General features: G+C 36.1%; 3 protein-coding genes across 11 annotated transcripts in view; 1 reads left to right on the top strand and 2 right to left on the bottom strand.

Moving 5' to 3' along the window:
• The window catches only part of LOC112048517 (uncharacterized), a 125,251-nt gene extending 110,797 nt beyond the window's left edge, over positions 1 to 14,454 (bottom strand). The window contains exons 1-2 of one of the 3 annotated variants that reach the window (XM_052884748.1): positions 14,183 to 14,452; positions 13,678 to 14,038 (exon numbers count right to left, since the gene is read on the bottom strand). In XM_052884748.1, coding sequence (XP_052740708.1) covers positions 13,678 to 13,776 — 99 coding nt within the window. In that variant the 5' untranslated portion in view covers positions 13,777 to 14,038; positions 14,183 to 14,452. Of the gene's footprint in view, positions 1 to 13,677 lie in introns of all 3 variants that reach the window. The other 2 variants (XM_024086057.2, XM_024086056.2) reach the window with 2 other exon arrangements.
• A 1,581-nt stretch (positions 14,455 to 16,035) lies between these two features.
• LOC112048511 (tetratricopeptide repeat protein 21B) lies at positions 16,036 to 25,909 on the top strand. Of its 4 annotated transcripts, none has more exons than XM_024086045.2 (13): positions 16,036 to 16,284; positions 17,297 to 17,403; positions 17,756 to 19,810; positions 19,925 to 20,210; positions 20,567 to 20,760; positions 21,152 to 21,544; positions 21,636 to 21,740; positions 22,220 to 22,391; positions 22,799 to 22,985; positions 23,503 to 23,706; positions 24,031 to 24,129; positions 24,391 to 24,509; positions 25,191 to 25,909. In XM_024086045.2, exons 3-13 carry the CDS (start codon positions 17,888 to 17,890, stop codon positions 25,427 to 25,429), a joined length of 3,921 nt encoding a protein of 1,306 aa, XP_023941813.1. In that variant the 5' UTR covers positions 16,036 to 16,284; positions 17,297 to 17,403; positions 17,756 to 17,887; the 3' UTR covers positions 25,430 to 25,909. The 4 variants fall into 4 exon arrangements, with proteins under 4 accessions (XP_023941813.1, XP_023941815.1, XP_023941814.1 ...); XM_024086047.2 differs by having other exon boundaries at positions 17,300 to 17,403; XM_024086046.2 differs by having other exon boundaries at positions 16,036 to 16,272.
• LOC112048512 (V-type proton ATPase 116 kDa subunit a 1) overlaps positions 25,904 to 26,959 on the bottom strand; it is a 39,962-nt gene continuing 38,906 nt past the window's right edge. For all 4 annotated transcript variants that reach the window (XM_052884773.1, XM_024086049.2, XM_052884774.1 and 1 more), the window contains exons 14-15: positions 26,669 to 26,840; positions 25,904 to 26,132 (exon numbers count right to left, since the gene is read on the bottom strand). In XM_052884773.1, the coding sequence (XP_052740733.1) occupies positions 26,039 to 26,132; positions 26,669 to 26,840 (266 nt within the window). In that variant the 3' untranslated portion in view covers positions 25,904 to 26,038. The remainder of the gene's footprint in view (positions 26,133 to 26,668; positions 26,841 to 26,959) is intronic.

Raw genomic sequence — 26,959 nt, forward strand, 5'->3', positions numbered from 1 at the left:
TGCGGAGCACACTTCACACACGTAGAGAATTAAGAAAAGAGGTTTCCTCACGATATGTTTCCTTCACCGTTTGAGACATGTGATATTTAAGTTTTTAAAATGCACACAACTGAAAAGTTGAAGGTGCATTTCTCGGACCGCATTCGAACCTACGCCCTCAGGAATCGGAGGCAGAGGTCATATCCACTGGGCTATCACGGATGAAATACAGATACTACTTTGTTAATATCGGTATTTCACCTCATCTCAGGAATATAATGACGATAAGCGCATCTGCAATATTAGCAGGTATGCATAACTGCACGAGCTTTCTCTTAATCTTAAAGATCATCTCCGTGCCAGGTGTAGTCTTGTAATTTTAAATTAAATATACGTTAAGTGCAACAGATAAGGGTAAAAGCAGACAAACTGGACAGACGCTATAATTAGCTGTATCTAATTAGAATCTTTGCAATATTTTCACAATAATTTTCCAACTCTTTTCAACTATTTTTCTAGGAACGTTTACGATATTCTTAAAGATCGAGAAGTTGAGATAGCCAGACATAACGAATTTTAAGAAGGCTGATAAGCAGGAAAGCAAGGCAGTCTTTCACCCCGTCGCCCTCATATCATGGGAGTGTTATCACCGAACCTGCCAGACTACACCTTATGTAGTTTAGACAGATGGCTTTGCTTTGAGATTGCAAGCACGTTTCAAGGGTGTAAATTCTCAATTGTCCAAATATAAATCGATGTAATTTTGTGATATTTTGTAGCGGCTATCATGAGGATCACAGAATTATGTTGATCATCCCATCTCCGTTCTATATACCCTTAGTTAGCTTTGCAGCCCTTCCCTATAAGTGTGATCTTGGAAGGGTTGCCGCGAAGCTAAGTGACTGTCGAAATGATTTTTTTATGTTGTATAGTTTTATGAAGTATGAACGTGCTTGCCTAGATGCCTATTCACTTTTTCCTTGAAGGAGCAGAAATTGTACATGTCAGGAAACACAGACGCGGAGAGGCATTCCAGATCTTAGCATTTCTAATTAGAAACGTTTCACGCGCTTTGATTGAACGTCGACAACGAAGGGATGCAATTTTTCACGACGTATCGTGTGTTGTGTAGTATGTAGTTTGTAGAATGTTTCAAGTTTACTACTGGATTATTACAATAGAATACACGAGACACACAAAAGACATGCAGCAAAAACACGCAACGCTTATTGGTAACGCTTAAAATAACATTTTCTCTTAAAATCATACCGGTCGCTTTACCTTAAGTAGGTATGAAAATAGTAAACTCCAAAAATTGTGTAGGTTTTTCAATGAAAAGAAATGGTAGTAAAGCTAAAATAAGAACAAAAACCCTATTTGACCACTGTAGTCTTTAAGTAATTATACATAAATAAAAGCAGTCTGCTCGGAAGTCGGAAGATTGCTAATGGGATGCTATTTGCCGTTTAGTCCCGGATGACAATACGTTTCATTACAGCTCTCGAACAATGCATTCTGCACGATTACAGTGAAAGTCTAACTGCGCTTTTTGTGCAGTAATCTAAACAGTAATGTGTTGAAAATACCGATTTAACCTAATAGCGAAATCCTATTTTATTTATAAGAAATTAACAACCGCCCGCGATCGCTCGCGTGGTTCACATAAAGAATTCCAATATTATGAAAGAATACAATAAGGAACTTTTTATTTATGGAACTTAAGCTAACTTATCCAATAACTATACAAATCTTGCCCACGTGGAATGGTGGCAAGAATATTGGCTGCATTTCCGCGCTGGACATCAAGGCTGACCTTTTGCGTAGAAAAAGAACTACCCCTTCTGTCACCAGTAAAGTCAAGCGGCAACTAGCCGCGGTGAAATAATTCAAAGATTTTTTTTGGATTCCCATGGGAACAGGAACTATGCGGGTGAAATGGCGTCGCTCCGCTAGCTTATAACATCAGTAGTATAGGATCTGTAGGTACAATTTCCAGATTATATCATTGTAGATAATCTGCGTCATGGTCTTTGTGACCTTAATAGAAGACACTGTTAGCTGACAGATAATACCGCTACGATATAACGATAAAGTGCATCTTCTATTTCTATCTAAGGCCACTAGATATTGTAGATACCACAGTTAGACCTAAAAGTATTAAACGTCTATTTTAACGGCCATAAGCAGCACTAATTTTGACGTATGTTGACATACGAGATTGAGATTCTATGTAACAATAATGTCATCCGGTACGTACTGATGGATATCATACAGTAGGTAGATGACATTTCTCAGTTGATTTGATGTTCATTTTAATGGGTTGTTAAAAAAGACCACATTAGTGAATATGCCAGTAGGTCTGCCTTCTTGTAGGTAAGGCTTAATCCACATACAAGCTCATAAAACTTAGCCACCACGCTGCTCCAATGTGTTTTGGTGATACATAGGTACGTTATTACTTGAAGCCTCAATCGTTCCACGAACAGACAGACTTACTTTCGCAATTACAATATTAGTATGGTTAGCTATAATAATTAAGCTTTGAAAAGCTCAGCAAGCTTTATTGACCGAACACAAAGAGAAGCTTTGAAACAACTTAGCGTTAAAACACCTATACAAAAACACAAAGGCACTATGCATAAGGCACTAAGTTTCAATGCCCAAGTCATAAACCTCTTAGGCGCTAGGTCTAGAAACTCGACACCCGAGGTGAATTACAGGTCAACCAATGAGATGTTATTAATGTATAGAGATGGTGATGTTGTTATAACTGTCTTCTTACCCGACTACGACAAAGGAAACCCTTCCTTTGTCGTAGTCGGTTATGATTGTGATAGTCTATGTATATATATTTACTTACGTATGTTACTCCATTGCACTAAACCATTCATCTGATTATCTATACTAATATTATAAAGCTAAAGAGTTTGTTTTTTTGTTTGTTTGATTGAACGCGCTAATCTCAGGAACTACTGGTCCGATTTGAAAAATTTTTTCAGTGTTAGATAGCCCATTTATCGAGGAAGGCTATAGGCTATTATATATTTTATCCCCGTCTTCCTATGAAAACGGGAACCACGCGGGTGAAACCGCGCGGCGTCTACTAGTGACAAATATGCGGTATCAATCGATTCGTTATTATACCCCGGTTCATAAAGGCTTTTAACTGTTTTAATTGTCGATTTTATGTTATAAACCGAATTTTCAACCGATTTCGGGTCTGGATTTTCCCTTAATAACTTTAAGCAATTTGATTCGTTTCTTTTTAGCACGGGTATTAATTAAATTTATTACGTAGTCGGGTTACTGTTTTTAACATTTTGGCTATAACGTGCAGAGTCATCTGAAATCCTAAAAAACTTTAATTTTCTTTTATAGTTGTAACGTTTTAGTTTCGGCTGAAATTTTGCAAAAATAAAAATATGCATAGCTCTAGAGACATTTTATCTCACTGGTAAACCACGATAGAAACCGCTAATTTTAATTTGTGTCGTGCAATAAGACATAATAAATCTGATAATGATGGACGTGTTAACAGAGATTATTATGGTTAGGTATGTCGTGTCAGGAACAATCAGCCGCCAATCACACTGACCAACTCAACGATCAACTCAAATCCTACTAATATTATAAACGCGAAAATTTGTATGTACGTTTGTTACTATTTAACGCCGCAACTACTGAAATATGGCTAAAATGGAATGGAAATAGATTTTACTCCTATTAACACATAGACCATGTATTTTGATTAAAATCCATGGTTCCCGAGAGATTTGTGAAAAACTAAATTCCACGCGGACGAATTATTTTTTTGCGCGGAAATTGAGTGGTGTTCAAATATTGGTTTCACTGCGTGCAGTGTGTTGGAGTGCAGAAGGTTAATAACTATGGTATGCACTATATGTACCTGTACAAATTACACAACATGGAAAATGGGATGATGACTAGGTTTGAATATATTGATTTTTATGATACATTTGGGTAAATAAGGTTTATGACAACTAATTTATAAATAAAAAGCAAAGATTGTCTGGATATTTGCAAAATAAATGAGATTATAAAATTTCAAATCTATTAAAAATCCTTTATCGTAATTAGATGAAAATTCATACAGTTTTAGCTTCCTTACATTAAATGTGACACTTTAATATATGAACTATAAACATAAACGCACAAATAACGAAGATATTAGTAATTTTATTTAAACGCACATACAAATCTAACGATCATTACATTACCTACGACGTCATTAGTTCGTGCTATTTTGTATGGGGCGTTTTTCAGGGAACCGCGGCAGCGCCGCAAATCTGACCCTTTAAATCCCTGTAACTCCGAAAGTAATGATCGCAGATACCCTGTTGCTTTTACAAAATTGCTTTACTATTAGCATACTCTTAATTTATATACAATTTAAAAAACTGTCATCATCCCTATTCTTCTCTAATACGCAGGTGCGTCCCGAGTTCTCAGCGTAGACAGTGAATTATCGCGTCTATGAAGAGCTGCAAGTTTTAGAAGTACTTTGTTGCTAGTTTTAAAAGTATGTACCTTATTTTATTCTCACGGTCGCGATCGTGTTCAAATACAAAATATCTATTCATTATCTTAAATCCATTTATTTACAATACAAATTCAATGCTGACATTCGACCTAGATGCAACAAAAACGATTCCGATAGCTGCAATCATAGTCAAATTACTTTTCTTATAGGCATTTAAATTTTTAAACTTACTAACAAACAACAATATGAGAGTCGATTAAGATTTATTTGGAAATCGAAAATGTTTTTCTCTTTTAGTACCTATTGTAAACAGTCTTGCTAGTGGTAACCACACCTGATGACACTCCCATGATATGCGGGCGACGGGGGGAAAGACTGCGAGAGTGGGAAAAGATGCGTGCGGGGAAGTGGGGTGCATCAGTCGTGGGTTTTTCATTCATCGCTACACGCCCGGCCCGCGCATATCATCGGGAGTGTTACGAACGAAGTTGCCAAGCTATAAGACAGGGTGTGCTTGCCTAGAAATTGCCTTCCTGTTCAAATTGTATTGACGGCCAAAACCATACGCCAGAAGAGCATTTTTCGATTAGCTATTTGAACTAGAAGTTGCAGATTTAAAACGTTGGTTGCGAGGCGCCTGGATGACACGTACGTAGTAAATTCTTCTTCTATAAGAAAACGCGAAATGGTGATTTTTTCAAAAACACTGTCGGATATGTATGAGGTACTAACTCTTTGAAGGAACGGTAATACAGACAAAATTGTAATGTATGTAATCATTATTATCAACCCATATTCCATTTACTGCTGAGCTCGAGACTCCTCTCAGAATGAAGGCGGTTAGACCAATAGTCCACCACGCTGGCCCAATGCGGATTGGCAGACTTCACACACGCGAGATTTAAGAAAAATCTCTGGTATGCAGGTTCCCTCTCGATGTTTTTCCTTCACCGTTTGAGACACGGGATATTTAATTTCTTAAAATGCACACAACAGAAAAGTGCATGCCCAAAGCCGGATTTGAACCCACACCCGGAATCGGAAGCAGAGGTCATATCCACTGAGCTATCACGATGTATGTAATATGTTGATGTATGTAATAATTATGTATACATGAAAATCACCATAATAACAAAAGATTTTGAAATAAAAAAAAGGTTTTTGCACAGATTGGTTGCCCATCACCATCAGATTTTATAGACTCAACTTCCTTATGGCTATTTATATTAATGGAAATAACCAAAATGATTGTCCAATATTCATTTACATACAAACTCAAGTGGTTTCTGATTTTGTGAACTATAACGACGAAGAAATTGAAGAAGAAGAAGAAACGAAGATTGAGAATGAGAAACATGCTCAATCAAAAACAAAATCACAATTGCAAAAGTGCTAGTCAAGGCTTTTCAAGCACTTTTGAAACATCAAGTTTGACTATTTGTAGAGAATACCATTGGTGCAAGGCATGTTCTGCGGAGAAGAATTGGCAATCAACTAATTGCTCTTTTAAAATCATCATTCCAACAATATTTATTATTTATACAATTAATGGTTCTATCATGATTCCGATTCCGATTGGCGAACACCAATTCGTTTCTATACTGACCAATTTATCTAGAAATATCATCACGACTCACGACCCGCTCGTCGCTCGCTACGTCGTGGAAATACTATAAACAACACATTCAACAGTAAAATATCTTTCTCTATAGAATGAAAGCCTGTGATAGCTAGACTAACCTCATTAAATGAAGGCTGAAAACTGTCAGACCATGCCGTAGGTATTATGGATTTTAGATCGGCTTAGAAAAGTAGCGGGTATCAAATCTTCAGTTCTCTAAGTACTAAAGATATTTTTTTTTTATAATTTCTACAGAATTTCATAAGGAATAATATTATAGTCGCCAGACCATTAGCTTTATGAGAACCCTTCGCTAGAGACAAAGTTCTATCGGACAAAAAAATTACGATGTTTTTCGAATGGTTGTCGCGAATTTTAAGCGACTAGGGACATGGTTTCTCATACTATGCATGAAATTAAAAAAATACGTTTGATACACGGACAGTTATGGGCCTAGAAAACACATTCCAAAGCCACCATAGTTGCAACCCCAAACTTTACTTACATAAGGATCGTACCTTGATAAAGGACTGATAAACTTAACAAATGGCGACCCCGCGCAGTAAAAAGCAGTGTTAGTCGACCCCCACCAAGTGGACTGACGACAACAAGCGAGTCGCAGGGATTCGCTGGATGCAAGCGGCTAAGGATCGTGATGTTTGGAAGTCCCTACAAAAAGCCTATCTCCTGCAGTGGACGTCCATCGGCTGATATGATGATGGTGAAGAAACTTAACCACTAACCTCATCACCAATAATATTTTTATAAGGCGAGATTTGATTACCCTTACATTGTCATTACATCCTTTATCACTTCATTCAGTCCTATTGTCTTGGTCTCTAGCAACTTCAGCGCTCGCCTAAGACGCTGATTTTTTGGCCTTAAAATGAGGCAAGTCTTTCTACTTCAGACTCTTAGTTCATCTTTCTCTAGACCAAATAACGGTTCCAAAATTACATTTTTGATTAGAAAAATAAATCATCAGCGAGCTTTAAACAAAAACATTATCGAAAATACATAAATCAAGAGTCTAGAAAGTAGAAATAGGAAACGAGTAAACAGCTAGATAATTAAGTTAGAGACAGATACAAATTCGGTCTACCCACTCAGTGTAATTACTGACCAGTTTTGGATGAAAGTTCATTTGTATAATTGAAAGCTTTTAGCTACTGTTTGAATAGTTACGAGATTCTACAAAACAAGGTGAATCCGTATAAATAAATAAAATCAAGTTTGTTTTTAATTTTATTTGTAAGTACGTATTAAATAAGATGCGGTACTTATTTAAAAAATCTACTTATAAAACTTTTGTCTGTATGTCTTTGGCTAATCTTTGAAACAGCGAGATCGATTTTGACGGTAGATAACCCGTACTTTTCAAGATTAGTTTCCGTTTCATAAGCTACTGATAAACACACTCCTACTTGTAAATAAATGAACTTACATTAATATGGTGTCAATTAAACACTACGAAATCTCACCTACTAGCAAACTACAAGCGGTTTTGGCCGTGTAGCTCCCGTTCCTGTGGGATTACTAGCTATCGTAACTTTCTATTGGTAAAATAATTGTTGAAATCGGTCTATTAGTTTCAGAATAAACAAACAAACAATTAAGTATTTTCTCTTTATTGATAATAGTATAGATATTCGCAACAAAATAACATTTCCAAAGATATAGCTACAAGTAATTGATAATGCGAATCGAAACTGGAAAGTATGAGAATCATAAATAAATCAATCTCCTCGCCAATACGTAGCTGATTCCCAAACGTATCCGATTACGTCCGAGAAAGTCGCGGTAACAATATCCACGTATAGCAAACTCTTTTTTCATCTCGAAGTAACCGCATTCGCATATAAATACAAAGGTAAATTAATCCATTACAAAGGGGAAAGTTTCGCATGGTTCACATAATATGGGAGTGGTAGATTTTATCACGAGCGTACAGGACAAAAAGTGCTATACGCCTATTGTGTTGAACGTGCTTCTATTGACATGAAAACCTTTTATGGAGCTTTCTGTGTAGATATTTTTAGTTTTTTGAAGTGATAACTATTGGGAGAGTAAAACGTTTCGTAACGTAACGCGTTACGGCGCCACTGTCTGGCTTCCCTTTCTCCCACTCATACGATAGCATGTTCTATCGAAAGTCACCAGACGCACACTTTTTTATTTTGTAGTAAGTACAGTAGAGAGCCGTGATCGAGTCTTAAACGGTGAAGGAAAAACATCGTGAGGAAACCTGCATACCTGAGAATTTTCTTAGTTCTCTACGTGTGAAATCTGTCAATTCGCATTGGTGGACTATTGGCCTAACCCAATTATGGGTTGATAATGGTGACAGCTATCTAACTGCTTAGAGTGTTCTGTGCATGAGAGCCTCATGCTCTCAGAGAACACTAAGCAGTTAGATAGCTGTCCTGGTCCAGTCGTGAGTCTATGTGATTTCGGATCATAACGACTTCAATATGACGAGACGATGACAAGACCTGAGCCAGGACTCTAGTCCTGGCTCTAGTCTAGGTACCTAATAAAAGGTAAAATATTCCTAGTAAAACTAAACAGCAAAATAGCCCCAAATTTACAACGTTTCCCCGGCTACAACGCCCGTTACTTAATAGCAACTTAACATAGGAGTAGATGACAAATTCTTGAATCCTTTAGCTATCCAATGGTGTACTTTTTTGGACGGAGATGATAGTTAAGTACCTGCAACAGCAAACTGTATCCCCTCATTTGTATTACATTCGTTTTCTTGGATTGCTTGCTGCCCATCTATGGAAGCAATTTTAAAGTCGTATTTACGTCAAAATCTTGTTGTAACAAGTTTAGTAAGCAACAATCAAGTGTTATGTAAACAGACGAAATTACAACAATTTGGTGTGAGCAACAGGTTTGTTAAGTCTAGCGAATTACTTATCAGCCTCTCACATCTGCACAAATTACGTTTTTAATAAAACTTGTTTGATTGTAATTGTATTACAACAATAGAGATTCGGACATTTTAGCGATTAAATAAGTAAACCAATTCTTACTTCAAACAAATATTTTTTGAAAGTACAAGGTCAAACAAACTGAGATCATTTCAGTGATACCAGAGATGCGGAATTAAGAAAACTGTACGTATGCTACTAATATTATAAACGCGAAAGGTTGAACGGGTGTCTGTACCTTTTCTAAGGAAAAACTACTGTATGGATTTGGTAACAGATGCCCTGGATTAATATTTGAAGTTATCCCGGAAAAGTCAGACTGTGAAATAATAAGCTATATTTTTTCTTTTAAAAATTTTTCAATAAAATTTCTAAGCCATGAGTTATTGGTGGCGTTGGTGATGTTACGCCCCCGTGCCTCGCCATGTCGCATAGGAGCAGCGCGGTGGGTCCAAGCTCTATATCTATCCTCTCTCCCGTTAAAATGCAGGCCTTTCCCTGTAGTGTAGTGGACTAGGCTTAAATTAAGCTGATAACGATAATGGTTTTCCTTTTAATATCAGATGACCAGACGTGTGCTCATAACAGTATCTTAGTGAAAAAGGTGCAATACCCTCTAATGACATAATTTTAGAAATAGCCGTTATCCTTGAGAATAAAAACAGGTGCATAACCAGACCAATTATTTTCATTTTTCGTAACTCAGTTTATTAACACAAGCTTACAAGAATATATAGAATTTTAAATTCCAACTAAGTAATTAATACCTAGTTAAATCTTTTTGAAGAATGATTTCTTTGTATTCTATGTTAAGCATTAGGTATCGTTGAACATATTTAACAAATAATGCACTAACATAGATAGATGCAATTGTAAATAAAATAATAAACAAAATGTATGTTAGGTAATTAAATTATTATTAATCATAATTAGAATCAGAAGTTCGAGGAATATTATTTATACCTTAAATTTTCCGTGGACTAAGTCACAGGCACAAATTACGCACAAATTCAATGACAGAGGTACCTATACATCTGTCATTCAATTTGTTTTGATAATTTAATTAACTGCTGCAACGGATGTGGTTGTCAAGCGAAAGTTGAAATAGTTTGTAATAAAATCGTAATATGCTTGCAAGTTACATAATTATTTTCCCATAAAATTATTTTTAATATGACGTTACTCTACGTTATTTATTAAACTTTTAAAACAATCAATAGATTTTACATAGGTACGACGTCATTTTTCACTTTTTCCTGTCGCCCATTTTTGTGAATTAGGTCGGTTTAATTTTTATTTTTCATCAATTATGTTTGTAAATTATTCCTATACATTTAATCCAAAGCTCCAGTCCACCAATAAGTCCAAACATTTGGAAATTAAATAAACACACGTAGAGAAGAATAGCTTCGATGACAATTAAAAAGCTCATTTAGTTGGTGTATCCTATACCTATAAGAAATAAAAAAAACTAAAGAACACAAAGTACTATTTATTAACGTGATTAAAGCAAGCATCGAGTTGGAAACTAGCTCCAGCCCGTGACGATCGCGATGTGAAAACGTAATTACTACGTAACACTCGTCAACCGGCGGTAACTCTAATCGTAAGCAGTATTAAGCAATTACCATCACTGTTTAATCACAAAGGGTTGCTAGGTATATAATCATGTTTTTAACCTGTACCTACTGGTAGATATAGGTTTTGGTCACAGTATCTACGAGTAGATGAAGTGCTGAAACTAAGGTCTTCCACTACTAGGAAAAGCTAGTTGCTTTATATAGATTGGTATCATCATCATCATATCAGCCGATGGACGTCCACCGCAGGACATAGGCCTTTTGTAGGGGCTTCTAAACATTACGATACTGAGCCACCTGCATCCAACGAATCCCTGCGACATCGCTTGATGTCGTCAGTCCACCTGGTGAGGGGTTGACCAACACTGCGCTTACTAGTGCGGGGTCGCCATTCTGGCACTTTGGGACCCCAACGTCCCGTGCCCCGCCCATTGCCACTTTAGCTTCGTAACTCGAATGTCGGTGACTTTGGTTCTTCTGCGGATCTCCTCATTTCTGATTCGATCACGCAGAGATACTCCTAACATAGCTCGTTCCATCGCCCGATGTGTGACTCTGAACCTTCTTATGAGGCCCATACTTAACGACCAATTGGTATAAACTATACCAATTTAAAGATGAAGAGAATAAACTAAAAGGTTATTTTTAGATGAATTGATTAACCTACCTATTTTACTTTTAGTTTGGCTTTTTAAAATTTGGATTGTTATAACCTACATTCTAAATATAAATATCAAATTGTTCCGGTGCTAAACTGTTAACCTTACAACCACGATTGAAGGGGGATAATCGGGTCACTGCCCCCCATTGTGTCCATCGCGCAACAATTGTTAGTTAAATGGCTACGTGCTGGTTTAATTGTTAAATTGTAGCAGTAACATTCGAAAACTGTGCTTTTAGACTTAGTGTAAGTTTTCTTTAGGCCAAGCATGCGACAAAATATGTGTTATCGTGTAGATAAATAAACAAAATTCCGAACAATGGCGGAGGAGCTGTTTCTGTCCTATCTCTTTCGTCTCAATGCAATGAAAGAGATCGCGATATTTCAATTACCGTTATTGATTAAAATTTGTCTAATTATCGTCAAGAAAAATGTAGGCAGTTGGTCGCATGCTAGTCTTCTTTAAGAGCCATCACCTTCAGGAAAGTTGGCGACTTGTTTTAGAAAAGGGACAAATGTTTTAGAATTATGTTGCTAGATTTAATCTCAACAAACGAACATTGCTAGTTTTACATCGCTTGCTATATGCAAGCTTTAAAAGTGGCAAACTAAGGGATAAAGCTCGTTGGAGTCACTCGGCACCCAATACCGCCTGAACTCGTGGGATTAGAACATCCACTGCAGACACTCCACATCATCATCAATTTACCAAGCTGTGTGCATTGCAGCCAAGGTGCCAGGTGACTCTTATAGGTTATGACCTTTATGCGGATGTCGCTATGACGTTTGGTTAGGTATTAAAAAATACAGACGCAATTCTAAACAAAGCTTTATTCAACCCTTGTCACGTTCCGCAATCAAACAAAGATCTAGAACGATACTTAATAAAATACAAGGTTGTTTGTAGCGCATCCAACGGATTCCGATAGATAGATAAATAATAAGGCCATAGTTCTGTTTGCCAGAGGTCAAACGATCCGCTATCATTTTTGTGCACTTCGCAAGTTATAAAACTGGTGGCTTATCGTCTGACTTGATTATAATAAAGGCAATTAAAACTTATATCTGTTATTTATGATTTTTGTACCTATACAAATATATAATAGATAGATGAAGATACAAAGCGAAAAAAAAATCATTTTTTTACACCTAGTTGATGTAAGAAGGTTATTGTCCTCCGGTAGCTTATCCCATCTTGAGACTAGATTGGCTTAGACAAGGTTTGGTTTCTTATTTCTGATACGAATTGTAAAAATATCTTCTTTCTATTTTTTTCTGCAAGGTAAGTACTTAATTGTGTGGTAAATTTTCTTTCGGGACGAAATTACTAAAAATAAATATTTTTTTATTTGCTTGAGGAGCTGTTCCTCCTTTTACCACCAGGGAATCGCAGCTGACTATTTTTAGACTTCATAAAACTGTCAAACATTGTACTGTAGGTACACGTTTTGACCGAGGCGTTAGTTCCAATGAAAACTTTTATATGACCAATAGCAAAATATCGAACGAAATTAAAAAGCAGACATCAATAACGTTGCTAATTCGTACTTATAATATTTATGAGATAAGAAAGTATATTTTTTAAAACATATACATTATTACAATACCAATTCTTCGTCTGTAGCCATGACTCATTGCAACAACATTCTTTCGATCAGCTCCAGATGATCTAATCCGTCTAATCGTAAAGCATGTAAACTGGTTTCTTCACTGTAAATGTTACGTTGTTTATGCAAAACAGAGAAACTGTTCTAGGTAACAAATCTATTTTTTTATGCTAAGAAAGTAAGCACACCGAGTTTCTTTATACTCGTAACTACTTGAATTAGATATACGAGTAATATTTACATATGTATGAAGCATACTAAATAAAAGCTCCAGAAACCTGTGCCTCAACCGCTGCTGCTAGCGATGCTCTCTGCGTCATAATGACGCGAGAACGCGTACAGGCCTGGATGGTCCCGGGACACACTTTGCTTTACAAGTTATATTACCCGAATGAGTATGAATAAATACTTACTCTGCACGTGCTCCCGATGCTGCTAGCATGGCTCTCCGCATAATAATCCCGCGAGAACATAATATGCGGGCCCGAATGGTCCCAAGACACACTTTGCACCACAAGTTATCTTAACCATTCGCTGCCCGCGAGTATTTTATCGAAAATCCCGCCTGCGTTGAAGAAGCCGACAGTCAGGGAATGCGGTTTTAATCCACAGTTGTGAGCCATTTAAAAAAATATTTATATTCCTCTATCGCGCGGAGCATGATACTGTGCTCGCCGATTGCCCTTAGTTTGCTTTATATTTTTTTACATGTCACGTAACGGATACGATGGGCGACCGGTCGTCTATTCAGGAGTCAAATAGTTAACCATTTATCAATGTGTTGACACTTACCCTGCGCGTGCTCCCGATGCTGCTAGCGAGGCTCTCAGCGTCATAATGACGCGAGAACGCGTACGGGCCCGGATGGTCCCGGGACACACATTGCCCCATAAGCCGGCTCCCACGACACACCAATTAAAAACAATTCCACATCTGCCACTGATTGGTTAGATATTAATGTTAGAATTAATTATATTAATATTCACTTCATCACAATACCACACGCATTTATTATATTAATAATTAAGTTTATAGATTAAATGTATGCAAATTATCTTTATTTCCATTGTATTGTCCAAGTGTGATTCATGATCCGCATTTAAAATCTAACGGCAAAGTCGTGAGGTTCTTCGTACTATGAACAACTAAAGAACTATCGGAAAACAAAACAGAATTAATGTTACAATGTTAAATTAGTTAAAAAGTCATATCCAAGTAATTTATTCATGTAATCATTAGCTGTATTAATAACACTTCAACAAGAACCATTGTTATTTTGTTTACAAACACAACCTACGCATATTTGAGATAGATTTCCGAAATCCAAACTACTACTCGATTGTAGTAAAAAGAAACAAAGCGGAATGTATTTTTTTTTTTTTTTAATATGGGTTCACATAGATCGATATATTTTCGCGGTCAACGCCACACCTGCTGCCGATGGGTGGGTATAACGCGCGTGGCGCGCACTGCGCTCGAGTTGTGACTGGAACATGGTAACGCTTTAAATGAAGGCTCGACCGGCGCGCGCGCATCGTGCCGGCCGTTGGACCTTGCACAGCTGTTGATTGACTCATTCCGTGACACACGTCTTGAGGCACCCCTTGCAATAGAGGCATTGTATGGCTTCAAAGCATACCTGTTACCATCGGTCGTCTGTTACACCTGTTGCACCTTCCCGCTCTTACGCACCAAGTCCTGTCATTAGGGGTTGCCTGTTACAGATTGCTTTGCAATAAGGCCGCCTTAGTATGCAAATATTTTTAGTTTTTATTTCTTTTTTAATTTTAGTTTGTTTTATATTGTGTGCAAGTATACAATACAATACAATGTCCTAGCTATATCTACGCCATTCAATCGATCAGTAAGTTTATTTTATTAGTTTCATACATAATAAACTTCAATTTTAATTACGAGGAATTATTAAATTTAACTCTATTGTTAAGTAATTAATGAACTGGTGATTAATAAAACTTCTAAACAAAATCTTCATTTCATTAAAAAGTATATGTCCCTACTTACAATGAAGTCACTTCCGCTGGATGTTCGCTGAGATCTTTTAACTATACAACGGATTTTAATGCAGCTTTCAGCAATTGATAAAGTGGTTCGAGAGAAAGATTAAGGTTTATACATAAAAAATACTTAAATAGATTCCTGGAGTACAGAATATATATCAGAGTATCAGATTTATAGTGAAATTCATAGACGTTGTAGGGGCATCCCCATTTCCCAAGGGTTCATTCAGCCTATAAGTGGCAGCGGTGGGTGTGCGCGGGGTGTGCCATATATATATCCTATAGTATAGACTAATCATATTATTAGTATCTACAAAGCACCCGTGCGAAGCTGTAGCGGGCCGTTAGATATAAATAAATTACAGCTAAGATCCAAAAACTACCAAGAACCATCTCAATAACGTCAGCTTTCTAACAACAAAAAACTGCATCATAATCGGTCCATCCGCAAGCTACGATGCCACAGATAAATCACATACATACAGATATGACAATCTCATAGGTACATAATTATGCACTCCTCATTTTTTAGGTCGGAGGCTCTTATTTAAAATTGTAGTACTTAACCTTGAGTTACGTTCCACTATGCAATCAGCAAGTCCGAAATACTCTCCACTTCACTCATGAAAGGCTCACAATGACTCTTGTCATGAGGTGAGCCGGCGTGATTTTTTATCGAAGATACTCACTCGTACTATTTATTAATCTGTGAAAAACGCGAAACAAAAAAATATATTAGAATTGTATTTAAGCTAAATCAAGAATTATAAGAATAATAACACATAATAAAGAATATTTTTGATCAATGTTTAACGGTATTTTTTTATTAAAAATAGTTTTAAAATGCGTCTTAAGATCTTTTTATACACTTTACTTTACATCAACGCTCAAAGCGCTCGTTAATAATCAACTCCACTTCAGTTTATATGATTGCAACGATCGCAAGGAAATGTAACGGAAAAAACTGCAGTTGTCAGCATAATAGTTAGGATCGCTAAGTGGAACGTAGCTATAGCTCTCTGTGTCTGTGAAACTATGTTAATCCGAACGCATCAACGCCAGAACTCAGAGCCGTAGTAGCATAGTAGCACTAGCAGATAAAAATAAAAAAATTGTCGATTGTTATTGTCAATGTCAATGTCAAACTGATAAGAGAGATAACCCCTGGGAATATACCTAACTTCTATAAATATAATATTTAATAGTTTCGGCGCAGTACTTATAAATTTAAAATTTAAAGCGTTTCAAATTCTATCGCATATCATATCCATGTCTGGGATGACAACACGGCTAAGGGCCTTCTCCACGCAAGCGTTGAAGGTTGTCAACAATGTTGCTAGGCAACAGTTCGTTGTGACTCTGCAAAGCGGTACGCAAACAGGTTTTTATAATCCAATTATTTTATATTAAGACTAACATATAACATAGGTACTTAGTGTTAATACACACTTGAAACCAGAAATAATATACCTACAAAATGTAGTTATGTAAATGATTTCTTTTTTATATTCTTTACAAGTTAGCCCTTGACTACAATCTCACCTGATGGGAAGTGATGAGGAAATCTAAGATGGAAGCGAGCTAACTTGTTAGGAGGAGGATGAAAATCCACACTCCTTTCGGTTTCTACACGACATAGTACCGGAACGCTAAATCGCTTGGCGGTACGTCTTTGTCGGTAGGGTGGTAACTAGCCACGGCCAAAGCCTCCCACCAGCCAAATTAGTATCCATAGGTAGATAAATATAATATCAGTGGTCATTCCCGTAGGGGTAGGTAGAGACAACATCTTTCCACTATGTCTTTTGCATATCTTCAATCCTTTCTGAGATGATTCTTGACATGGCCATTATTGAGAGTGTCCTAAATTTGGTCTCTCCTTTTCCATTATTTCCACTCACCCATGCCTTATTTCATTTTTCTCTCTTCTTTCATCTTCTTTAGGTCCCTCATCTAAGCATACATATCTTTTACAAGAGCCAAAGTAGATTCTACCATCTTAACATGCACCTACCCTGAACCTGCTGCAGTAAAGTTGCACTACAAAATTACAAATGATGTTTTATAAAAATTCAATAAATATAATATAGACCTCAATTTTAATTTCCTTGGAAGAATATTCAACAATGCCGTAAACTAAGCATAGCTATTAATATCTGAATAACTCTTAATCTGAATAGGTCTCTATATAAGGTTAATCAGATAGGTATATTATAATTAAGACATGAAGTATATTAAAATATTAAACCTACAGTTTGTCAATTTTTATAAATTGTAATGTAAAGATGTAAAGAACAGGATGTTCAAAAAAATGGGAATGATTATCTGCGGAGCCATATATCGGGGACCTTACTAAAGAATTGAAATTGAGTTATTTATTGTATTTCTTACAGCAGAAGCTACCATAGACTATGATAAGCAAGGCAAGATAATAAGTTACCTCCACACAAATGTACCAACTGAGTTTCAAGGGAAAGGTGTTGGAAAATTACTAGCAGAGGTCAGTAATACCTTAGTATTTCAGCGGCGAAGAGTCCATACAGGCCAATTCGCGCCGGGTTACCTTTTTAAACTCCATAATATATGTATGGATGTATGAGAAACCAGAGTGTGTATCAAGCAGTATGAATTACTTTTTCTTTGGGACGGCTTACCTTCGTCAGAATTGCATCCTTCTCCACTGCTACCCTTTATGTTTTCAACAGTTTTATAATATGTCTTCAATGAAGTCTTTAACTGAAAAAATCATTAATCAGTATCTTACAAAGACTTCTCTTTTTCAATATTTTTTTAAATAATCTTATTTTTTGTTTAAGAACTGAGATTAACACAACATTATGTATTTTTTACAGCATGCTTTTACTTATGCATTGGATAACAGCTTGGATGTGATATGCAAATGCCATTATCTTGCTAAATATTATCAAGATAACTTAAATAAATTCAAGAAACTTCAAGTAAAATTAATCTTGGATTAGTTAAAAATGGATCTTATGTGGTATAGATGTAATGTACATTATTATTTACGAGAAAAATGTTATGAAAAATCTAAAAAAATATGTCAGGAAGCTGCAAAAAAATTTACTGACACTACAGAATTTCTATTTTTTCATGGCTTAGCAAATTTACTAGAAGGTCAGGTGCAAAAAGGTATAAATGATTTGTTGCCTTTGCAATCAGAGAGAAACATACAATTTGCCATTTTAATGGCACTTATTTATGGTCATAAACTATTAAATAGCTATGAAAGAGATGAATTGTATAACTTGGAATCTAAATTAAAAGAAGAAAAGAAGCAAGCTAACACGTCTTCTTTCTATTATGCTGGTATGTTCTTGTCACTGGCAGAAAAGTATGAAAAAGCTTCTGAATATGTCAACAAGTCATTGCGTAAAGATCCTAATAATTTAGAGGCTATAGTGTTAAAAGGCTACAATGATATGTATATGAATGTTGGTGAAGTACAAACTTCAATTCTGGATTGTTTTGAGTTGGCTCTACAAAAAAGTGATCGACATATTGAAGCCATGTTGGGTTTGGCAAAGTATAGATACTTCACCAAAGACTACAATGCTTGTAATTCATTGTTAGATAAACTTATAGTAAATTATCCTGGTCAAATTGTTCCCATAACAGAAAAGTTGAAAAATGAATTTGCAGCTTTACGATGGGATGCTGTACATGATTCCTTAGAGAGAGTGCTTTCCTTAGAACCTACTAACTTAGAAGCTTTAAAAGTACGAATATTCGTTGCACTCTGTAAACATTCAGACTACATTGAAGCAGTTGATCAACTGAATACTTTTTTTACTGTATTAGAGAATGAGGAACCAAACAATGGTTATCAATTTTATAACACAGCCCAAATTTTTTCCAAAATTTCTGGAAGATCTAGTGCAGTACTCTCGCAAGTATTCAAATTTGCACAGTATGCATCAGAAATGTATTCAAATAATGTTGATTATTTAAGTGAAGTTGGTTATCAGTGTATTCTACAGGGAAAATACAAAGATTCATTGAGTTTTTTCAAAGCTGCCAGCAAAGTGGACAGTAATTCTATAACAGCTTTGTGTGGATTGACTCTTTGTCAAATGTTTGAAAATGGACCGACAGATCAGATTGCACAGCAAGTTGAATTATTGTTTGAAATGCAAGGAACACAAAAGTTTCCAATTCTTTATCTATTATCGGCGCAATTAAACAGTAAGAATTCTAATGCTGTAACATTTCTCAATAACGCAATTGATACCCAAATATCAGCAGCCTCTCGCTATCCATATAGTTTGTCATACATAAAAAGACTAGACCCAGATTTTTTGTTGGAGGTATACAAAGAGTACAAGAAACATTTACCTAAGAAACCTTTTGTCATTGTTGGATATATCTTATACACTCAAGAAGAAAAGAATACTTCAGTGGCGAGCTGTTTTAGACTATTGGACACAATATGTAAAGCGTGTCCAGGTTTGATAACCGCTTTATATGAATTAGCAAAGCTAAAGTTTCTATTTGGCTATGCAACTAAAGCTCAGGCAATAGCTCGACAGATAGGGGATCTTGATAACACACATGCGGGAAGTCAAGTTCTATTAGCCCAGATATACATTCAACAAGGCGCATTTTCAAAAGCGACGCAAACGTTGGAAATGTGTCTGAGTTACAATTTTAAAATACGAGATAGTGTTATGTATCATTTCCTAAATGGGATAATTTTGAAAAACATGAATCAAATCCAGGATGCACTAGCCAGTTTTGTTACAAGTCTTCAAATACTTACAAGCAAGAACAATGTAAGTAGGCAACAAGAGTCAGATCTGAATATAATAGATAAAGCTACGTTATATTTACAAATTATTGAACTACAAACAACATTGGGGCAGTTTGGTGAAGCAGGAAAAACTATGCAAGTAAGTATAATAAAGTCTTTACAAATTGTCTCTATACTTAATGATAATATAACTTTTACAAGTATTTATGAATTTTACTTTGTTAGTATTAATTTTGTTTTTGATTCATTGTAGGAAGCCATTCAAGAAATATCTTACACATCTGAAGAGAGCCGCTTGCTTATAGCACGGGCCGATTTAGCTCTAAATAAAGGCGATGTTGATAATGCAATAGAAATTCTAAATGAAGTGAAACCGGGACAGCCATATTATTTCCAAGCCCACACTAAAATGGCGCATATTTATCTGAAAGAAAAGAATGATCGAGCCATGTTCACTTCGTGCTATAAAGATATTGTGAATAATCATCCAATGGCAGATGCTCATACCATGATGGGTGATGCTTTTATGTCAATTCATGGTTTGTATTAATACGGAATGCTCATTATCTGTACTGTTTTGTATATCAAGGTTAGCGCGTTTGTATCAAAAGTTAATGGTGATAATTATTAGTCGAAAACTTAAAACTAAAGTTACGAGGGTCCCAAACGCGCCTTGATCCGAGAAGAGCCCACAACAAACTCAGCCAGGGTTATCTTTAACCCACTCCATACATGTATAATAATATGCTTTGATCTTTCTGTATTCTACCTTGGTCCAGAGAAAACAATAAACTTAATTTCCGTATTAAATCTACTTAAGCAGAACATTAAGAAAGAAAAGAACACATTAAATAAATTTTTAAATGTTCACAAAATTTTACTTTTACTATTTCAGAACCAATTCAAGCAGCAGAATCGTATGAAACAGCACTGAAAGGAAATCCCAAAGATATTCAGTTGGTCAAGAAGCTGGGGCTAGCTTTAGTCAAAATGCATGAATACGACAAAGCAATGCAACATTATGAAAATGCTATCAGATTGTTGAATGATGATGAACTAAAATTTGAATATTTAGAACTTCTCATTAAGGTAACCTAGTCATTTAGTAGTTGTAAGGTTATTTATGCCAGAGCTCGATTGGAGAAGTACTATGCTATGCTTACTTAGCCGTAAAGCTTCAACTTAAGCATCCCTGTGTTCTGGTTTTAAAGTTATCATCATCATTATCAGACTATTGTTAAAGGCCCACTGTGAGATCAGTTCGTCTCTCTTTGTAAGAGAAGGGATTTGCAGACTACCCCATGAAAATGCTCCAACAGCGTTTGATGGGCCAATCCAGATCTGAGGTATTTCAGAAAATATGTAGTCCTGAGCAAGGAATCGACCAGGAATTGACCCAAGAATCTCTGTCGTAAACCAAAGCATTATCTATTGTGATAGAGAGGTCAAAAAGTTTGTTTGAATTGTACATTTCTTTCAGCTCAAACAATACGACAAAGTAGACTCGAATATATCCTCCGAATTAAATCAGTTGTATAACAAAGAGAAAGATGTGCCAACATTCAAAAGACGCATACGATTTCTACTTACACAAGCTAGAACAAGAGACCTAAAGAATCCTGCAGCAGGAAACACGAATCTCATTTTAACAGAAGCGAAAGATTTACAAATGGCAGTGCTTAAAAGAGTTGAGATAGACTCGAGGGGAGATTTAGAAGAAGAGAAGAAGCAGTTGTCGTCTATACTTCGCTCTCTAGCTAAAGTCAAGTCTGTCAAGGAACCTGCTGTGGCTGCTAATTTGTATACTGAGGCGTTGATACATTGTCCGAGAGATCCCGCAACTTTATTAGCGTTAGCTAAACTATATGCTCAGGTAAAATATTCAAACAACGTGTCTAATCTCTGAAAAAGAATAAGCCAGTATAAGCCAGTTAGTATTTATGTGAATAAAAATCCAATTTCAGATGAATAATCCAGAACGATGCGAAGAAACGTGTGCCGTGCTTTTGAACGCAGACCCCAACAACGAATCGGCAGCAGTTATGATGGCAGATTTGGCTTTTCGTAAGGTAAAGTAAAAGGAATTTATTGTGTCCTTAAACTGCTGATCGTCAGTGGCGTGCACTTCATAGATGCAAAAATCCACCGCATACCTTGAAGATTAATTATGAACCAGTATTCGAGAAGGAATTTTCCAATTTGCATGATTTGTACATATTGTGCCTAGCTTGTGGACGTCGTTGCTGACCGCCATATTGAATTTAAAGACTTGTAATGTTTGGCAATAAAATGTCTTTTCAAATAAGTAATACATTTATTAAAAAAAAACAAGGATTTATATGTATTATAAATGTTCTAACATGTATTTACCAGAAAGATTGCCAAAATATATGAGCTATTTTTTTGTTTTTGTTTATCTTGTAACCCAACCTAAAGAACCCATTTATTTATCAGACCAGCTTCTTAATATCATATAGATTTCATTTTCATCCCTAATTTATTAAAGGAATTTCAGTTCGTGAAGTTAACAATTTAGTTGTGTGCGCAGGTGGATTTTGAGACAGCCCAACGTCATTTGGAACAGATACTGTCAGTGAAGGCAACTAGCTGGGAAGCTCTGGCGCAGCTCATCGAAGTGCAGTGGAGACGAGGCAAGCTTAGTGAAGTGGAGCAAACACTGGAAACTGCCAAGAATGCTTTGGATAGTCAAGATGATCCTGGTAAGTTCATCACACTATTTTGTTATCTGCCTGGATTGTTAATCTACGGATATTCATGTTCTTAAGTCCTGGTTTCATTAAAACAGAAAAGGTTTACGTTTTTTAAAAATTTTAGTAACTCTTCTGTCAGGAAGTTGGTTGTGTTGGTAACCATAAATACCTGTGAAAAAAAATACCAGAAAGCATCTAAAGCTCTTAGTCTGATATTTCTGAACACTAAAGGAATAAATAGTAAACGTCCTTGCGTCTCAAATATCTCCTATGCAGATGGTTCGTTTCAAGATGAGATTAATCGCCTTCCCAAAATTTATCAGGCAGGCTGATTGATGAATTTTCTTTCAAACGGATCCGATCAAGTTAAGCGATTGATTGTGTTGATACTACACTAGCATGCGATATTTTGGCAGGCTACGCATACTGCTCGGGCCTGCACTCCATGTACCAGGGCAAGATGAACGCGGCGCTCCGTCAGCTGAACCACGCGCGCCGCTCGCCGCGCTGGGGACAGGCCGCCGCCAAGCGCATGGTGCTGCTGTGTCTGTCGCAGCACGCGCCTGACGCCTTGCAGGACAGCCTCACTGCTGGCGACGACTCGTATGTGATGCCTTACTGTATGAGATATTGAACTTAGAGATTTGCAAGAATTTAATAAACATATAAGGATTTAATACATATTTAGTAGTAGCAGACTTATCAGCTTAAGTTTTTTGTGGAGAAGTACTACCGTCAAACAACGTGGTTATGTTCTGATCTGCAGGACTTATCGTTCGTTGCTGGTGTTGAAACAGAATATTTTTCTGATTTGAATGGTGAAATACTGTGTATTCAGACGAATTTGGTCAAAATCCTGATTAAGGGATTATGTGTATAAGGATTTTGACCCAATTTGTCTAAATACGCATTATTTATTTAACAATTAAAATCAGAAAAACATGATAAAGCAGTTTATTAAAAATACATCAATTCTTAAAAACTCGTATTCGGTCCCGTTCGACCGTTTCCCATTTTGCATACTTAAACGAATTTTTCAAGAAATCACAGAACAAAATCTGGCGTTAAAATCGCTTATTACCGTAGGCATATTTTTATTTAAAGCATATACAATTTTCAGTGACACACGTCTTCTAGCTCTAAGAACGGCTGAAAAGCTTCTAGCAGAAGTAGCGCACACAGACCGTAATGCATTACAAGCACTTCTACAACTGGCGAATAAGCACAAATCTCAGGCAGATAAAGTTCTACAAGAGATCCTGCCGTTGGCCACGGAAGATGGCTATCAGGACGATCCTTACCTTATTCTTGCAATTGCTAACGCGTAAGTATTATTCAAGATAAATCATATTATTTCTCGAAAGAGGGACTACCTTAGCATTCCATGGATTCACCGAGCGGGTGCTGGATACATTTCGAGATAAAAACTCCGAGCAGAGCCCTAGACTTTGACGAATGGGTGTCTTAATAAGGTAGTTAAGATAAACTAATTTTTTTTAAATTTTCAAGTTCTCTGAGGGACCGCTTTTATTAATGTTTATCTAAACTGCAAAGACACCGTAAACATACCTTCTTGTTACAAAATGTCATTATCATTTTTGGTTGGCGAGTGCTTCTTGTTGGGATTAAGATTTACTTTATTTTTAAGGTACAACATTGTAAAACAGCCAACTCGAGCTAAGAATATACTCAAAAGGGCCATATCGTCAATTCCTTGGACGCCAGAAAAAGCCGATGGTTTAGAGAGGTAACTAAATATCGTACAATTATATTTTCATAATTAGTTTACTCATATGTCCATTTTATTTTTAATAATACCTACCACCAATTTTATATCTAAGCTTCAGAGCATCAGGCTTCGAATATACGATAGTCAGAGAAATAAGAATCCTTCTGGATCAGGATCAATCCACATTTAATCTTCTAGGAAAAGATTTAAGGTTTACTTGTTTAAGCTTTTTGCTATAAGTCCATTGTTTGTAACTGTTAATATAATAAATTGTTCAAGGTGTTGGTTAGAAGTAGCAGATAATCAGATAAGCTCTGGACGTACGGAAGCTGCGAAAGAAATTCTCACAAAAATCCTCAACCATAACAGTTCTTGTGCAGCTGCATATCAATATTTGGGTAAGTTTTTCATCATTTCTTGTTCTTTGAGTATGATTAATATCCACTTAAATATGCTAAAAATTGCTATTCACTATTGAACTAATTTACACTTTCCAAATCTATACAAGAATCCAAAACTATAGAAGAGTTTGGGGGAGATCATTGCCCGGAAAAGGGGTGGGTTATAAAAAAAAGAAAAATTAAGCCAAATTTTTTCTTATCTACCATCAAAAGCCTGGTTGAGTTTTACGAGTACCTACTTTGATTAGCTAACTCGATTAAGTATATTACATAAGATTTATTTACACAAATGTCTTTTGATTTCTTCTCTTTTTATAGAGCACTATTTAGAAATTTAGAAACAGATGTCCAACAAAATATAGAATTTTTATCAAAATATAGAAGGTCGTAAATATAGTTTAGTAGCCCTAAGATGCGCAAGACATCTCTCGGAAAAGAGAAATACAAATGTCGACCGGTACCTTTTTTTCATAAATTCTTTAATCTATACTAATATTATAAAGTTGAAGAGTTTGTTTGTTTTTTTATTAAACGCGTTAAACTCGGGAACTACGGGTTCGATTTGAAAAATCTGAGATTAGCGAGTTCAATCAAACAAACAAACTCTTCAGCTTTATAATAATAGTATAGATTACTTGAAGGGAGATTGCTACTTTATAATATGTAATGATTTTTCAGGTTTTCTATCAGAAAAAGATCAGAATTACAAAAGCGCTGCGCACAATTACGACAACGCTTGGGTACACACGGGCAAAAGCGACCTAGCCATCGGCTACAAGCTCGCCTACGCGTACCTGAAGCTGAAGAAGTATCCAGAGTGCATAGTCGTCAGTCGACACATCTTGAAGATTCGCCCGGAATATCCCAAACTTAAGAAGGAGATATTGGAAAAAGCTAAGTCTAATTTGAGGACATAGGACTTTGTCCTTATAATAAAGAGGGTAGATACTTTTCGGATTTTTTTCTTTGGCCAGCTAAAAGGTTTCTTCTATCGATTATTTTTCATGATACACTTGTATGTAGGTTATATTTGAGAAATTTAAGTAAACGTTGTTAACAAGAACAAGAATTTATATGTTTACTTGATTCCAATACAGAACAATTTTATGTATTTAATGGTGTGGTTTTATATTGTAAATTATTATTACTGTGTATAACAGTATTTTGTTCTATTTTTTTGACATTTGTCTTTGACAGTTGCATTTAAGACAAAGTTTTCATAACATTTTTGTCATTAGACGTGTTTATAGAAAAAGTAATGTAATTTTTGTAAATACGGGAAGGAATAGCTTCTAATAACTCGAATATAAAAGCAGAATTGTCCTAATTTACTTAATTTTAATATACCACTGTACTATATATTTAGCGAGGTGAAAAATAAAACACACAAAAACATGCGCAAATATTTTTTTATTTATCATCTATGCATTGTGACCTTCGCACCTATTTGCATATAAATTTATGCCAATACTGTTGCAACCTACGTAACATTTGTTTAGAAAGTTTATAACAATTAAATAATACATTTATTCTTCATCCTCTTGTTCGAGGATCGTCTTGAAGCAGAATGGCTGGAATATGTAGCCCAGACCAGCGTAGAATTTACTCATGAATTCCACCCTGCAAAAATATAAAAAAATATTTTTAGTGAAATCTAAATATATAAAAGCGAAGGGTCATCAAATCTCGTAAACCGCTTGATGTAGAAAGACGAAATTTGGCAGGAAGATAGTTTATAGTTAGTAGACGTCCGCAAATCCGGTTTTGCGATAGGGCCGGATTAAGGAGGTCTATTTTATTCTCTACAGGTTAGCCCTTGACTACAATCTCACCTGATGGTACCTAAGTGATGATGCAATCTAAGATAGAAGCGGGCTAACTTGTTAGGAGTAGAATGAAATCCACACTCCTTCCGGTTTCTACACGACATCGTACCGGAACGCTAAATTGCTTAGCGGCACGTCTTTGTCGGTAGGGTGGTAACTAGCCACGTCCGAAGCCTCCCACCAGTAGTTATCGCATTAAAGATTAAATAATAACGAATAGGTATAAAATTCTAAATCTTCAAATTACTCGATTTGTCTTCACGAGATACATGACGCACGTGTTAGGTCTACAACTTATCATTAAATTAAAGAAATATAGTATGTGCTTACCAATGCAAACGCAATGTATGCAAGAACGCAGAAAGCCCCTCCATCATGACGAGGATGGCGAGCGTGAAGAACGCCCAGAAGAAGAACGCCACGTACAGCTTGATGGCGCCGATGTAGTTGTGGTCCTTCAGACCGAACGTTAGCACCATGTTCCACAGCACCTCTGATAACTCTGTGGAATGGTAACAAATAAAATGTAATACATTGTATTCTACTTCCATTTGGTAATTTAATTATTACCCGACTGCGAGAAGTTGAAGACTGTTTTTCGCGCGTATCTTGTATGTAGGT

This window comes from Bicyclus anynana, chromosome 12 (genome assembly GCF_947172395.1).
Source record: "Bicyclus anynana chromosome 12, ilBicAnyn1.1, whole genome shotgun sequence".
Taxonomy (NCBI): Eukaryota; Metazoa; Arthropoda; class Insecta; order Lepidoptera; family Nymphalidae; genus Bicyclus; species Bicyclus anynana.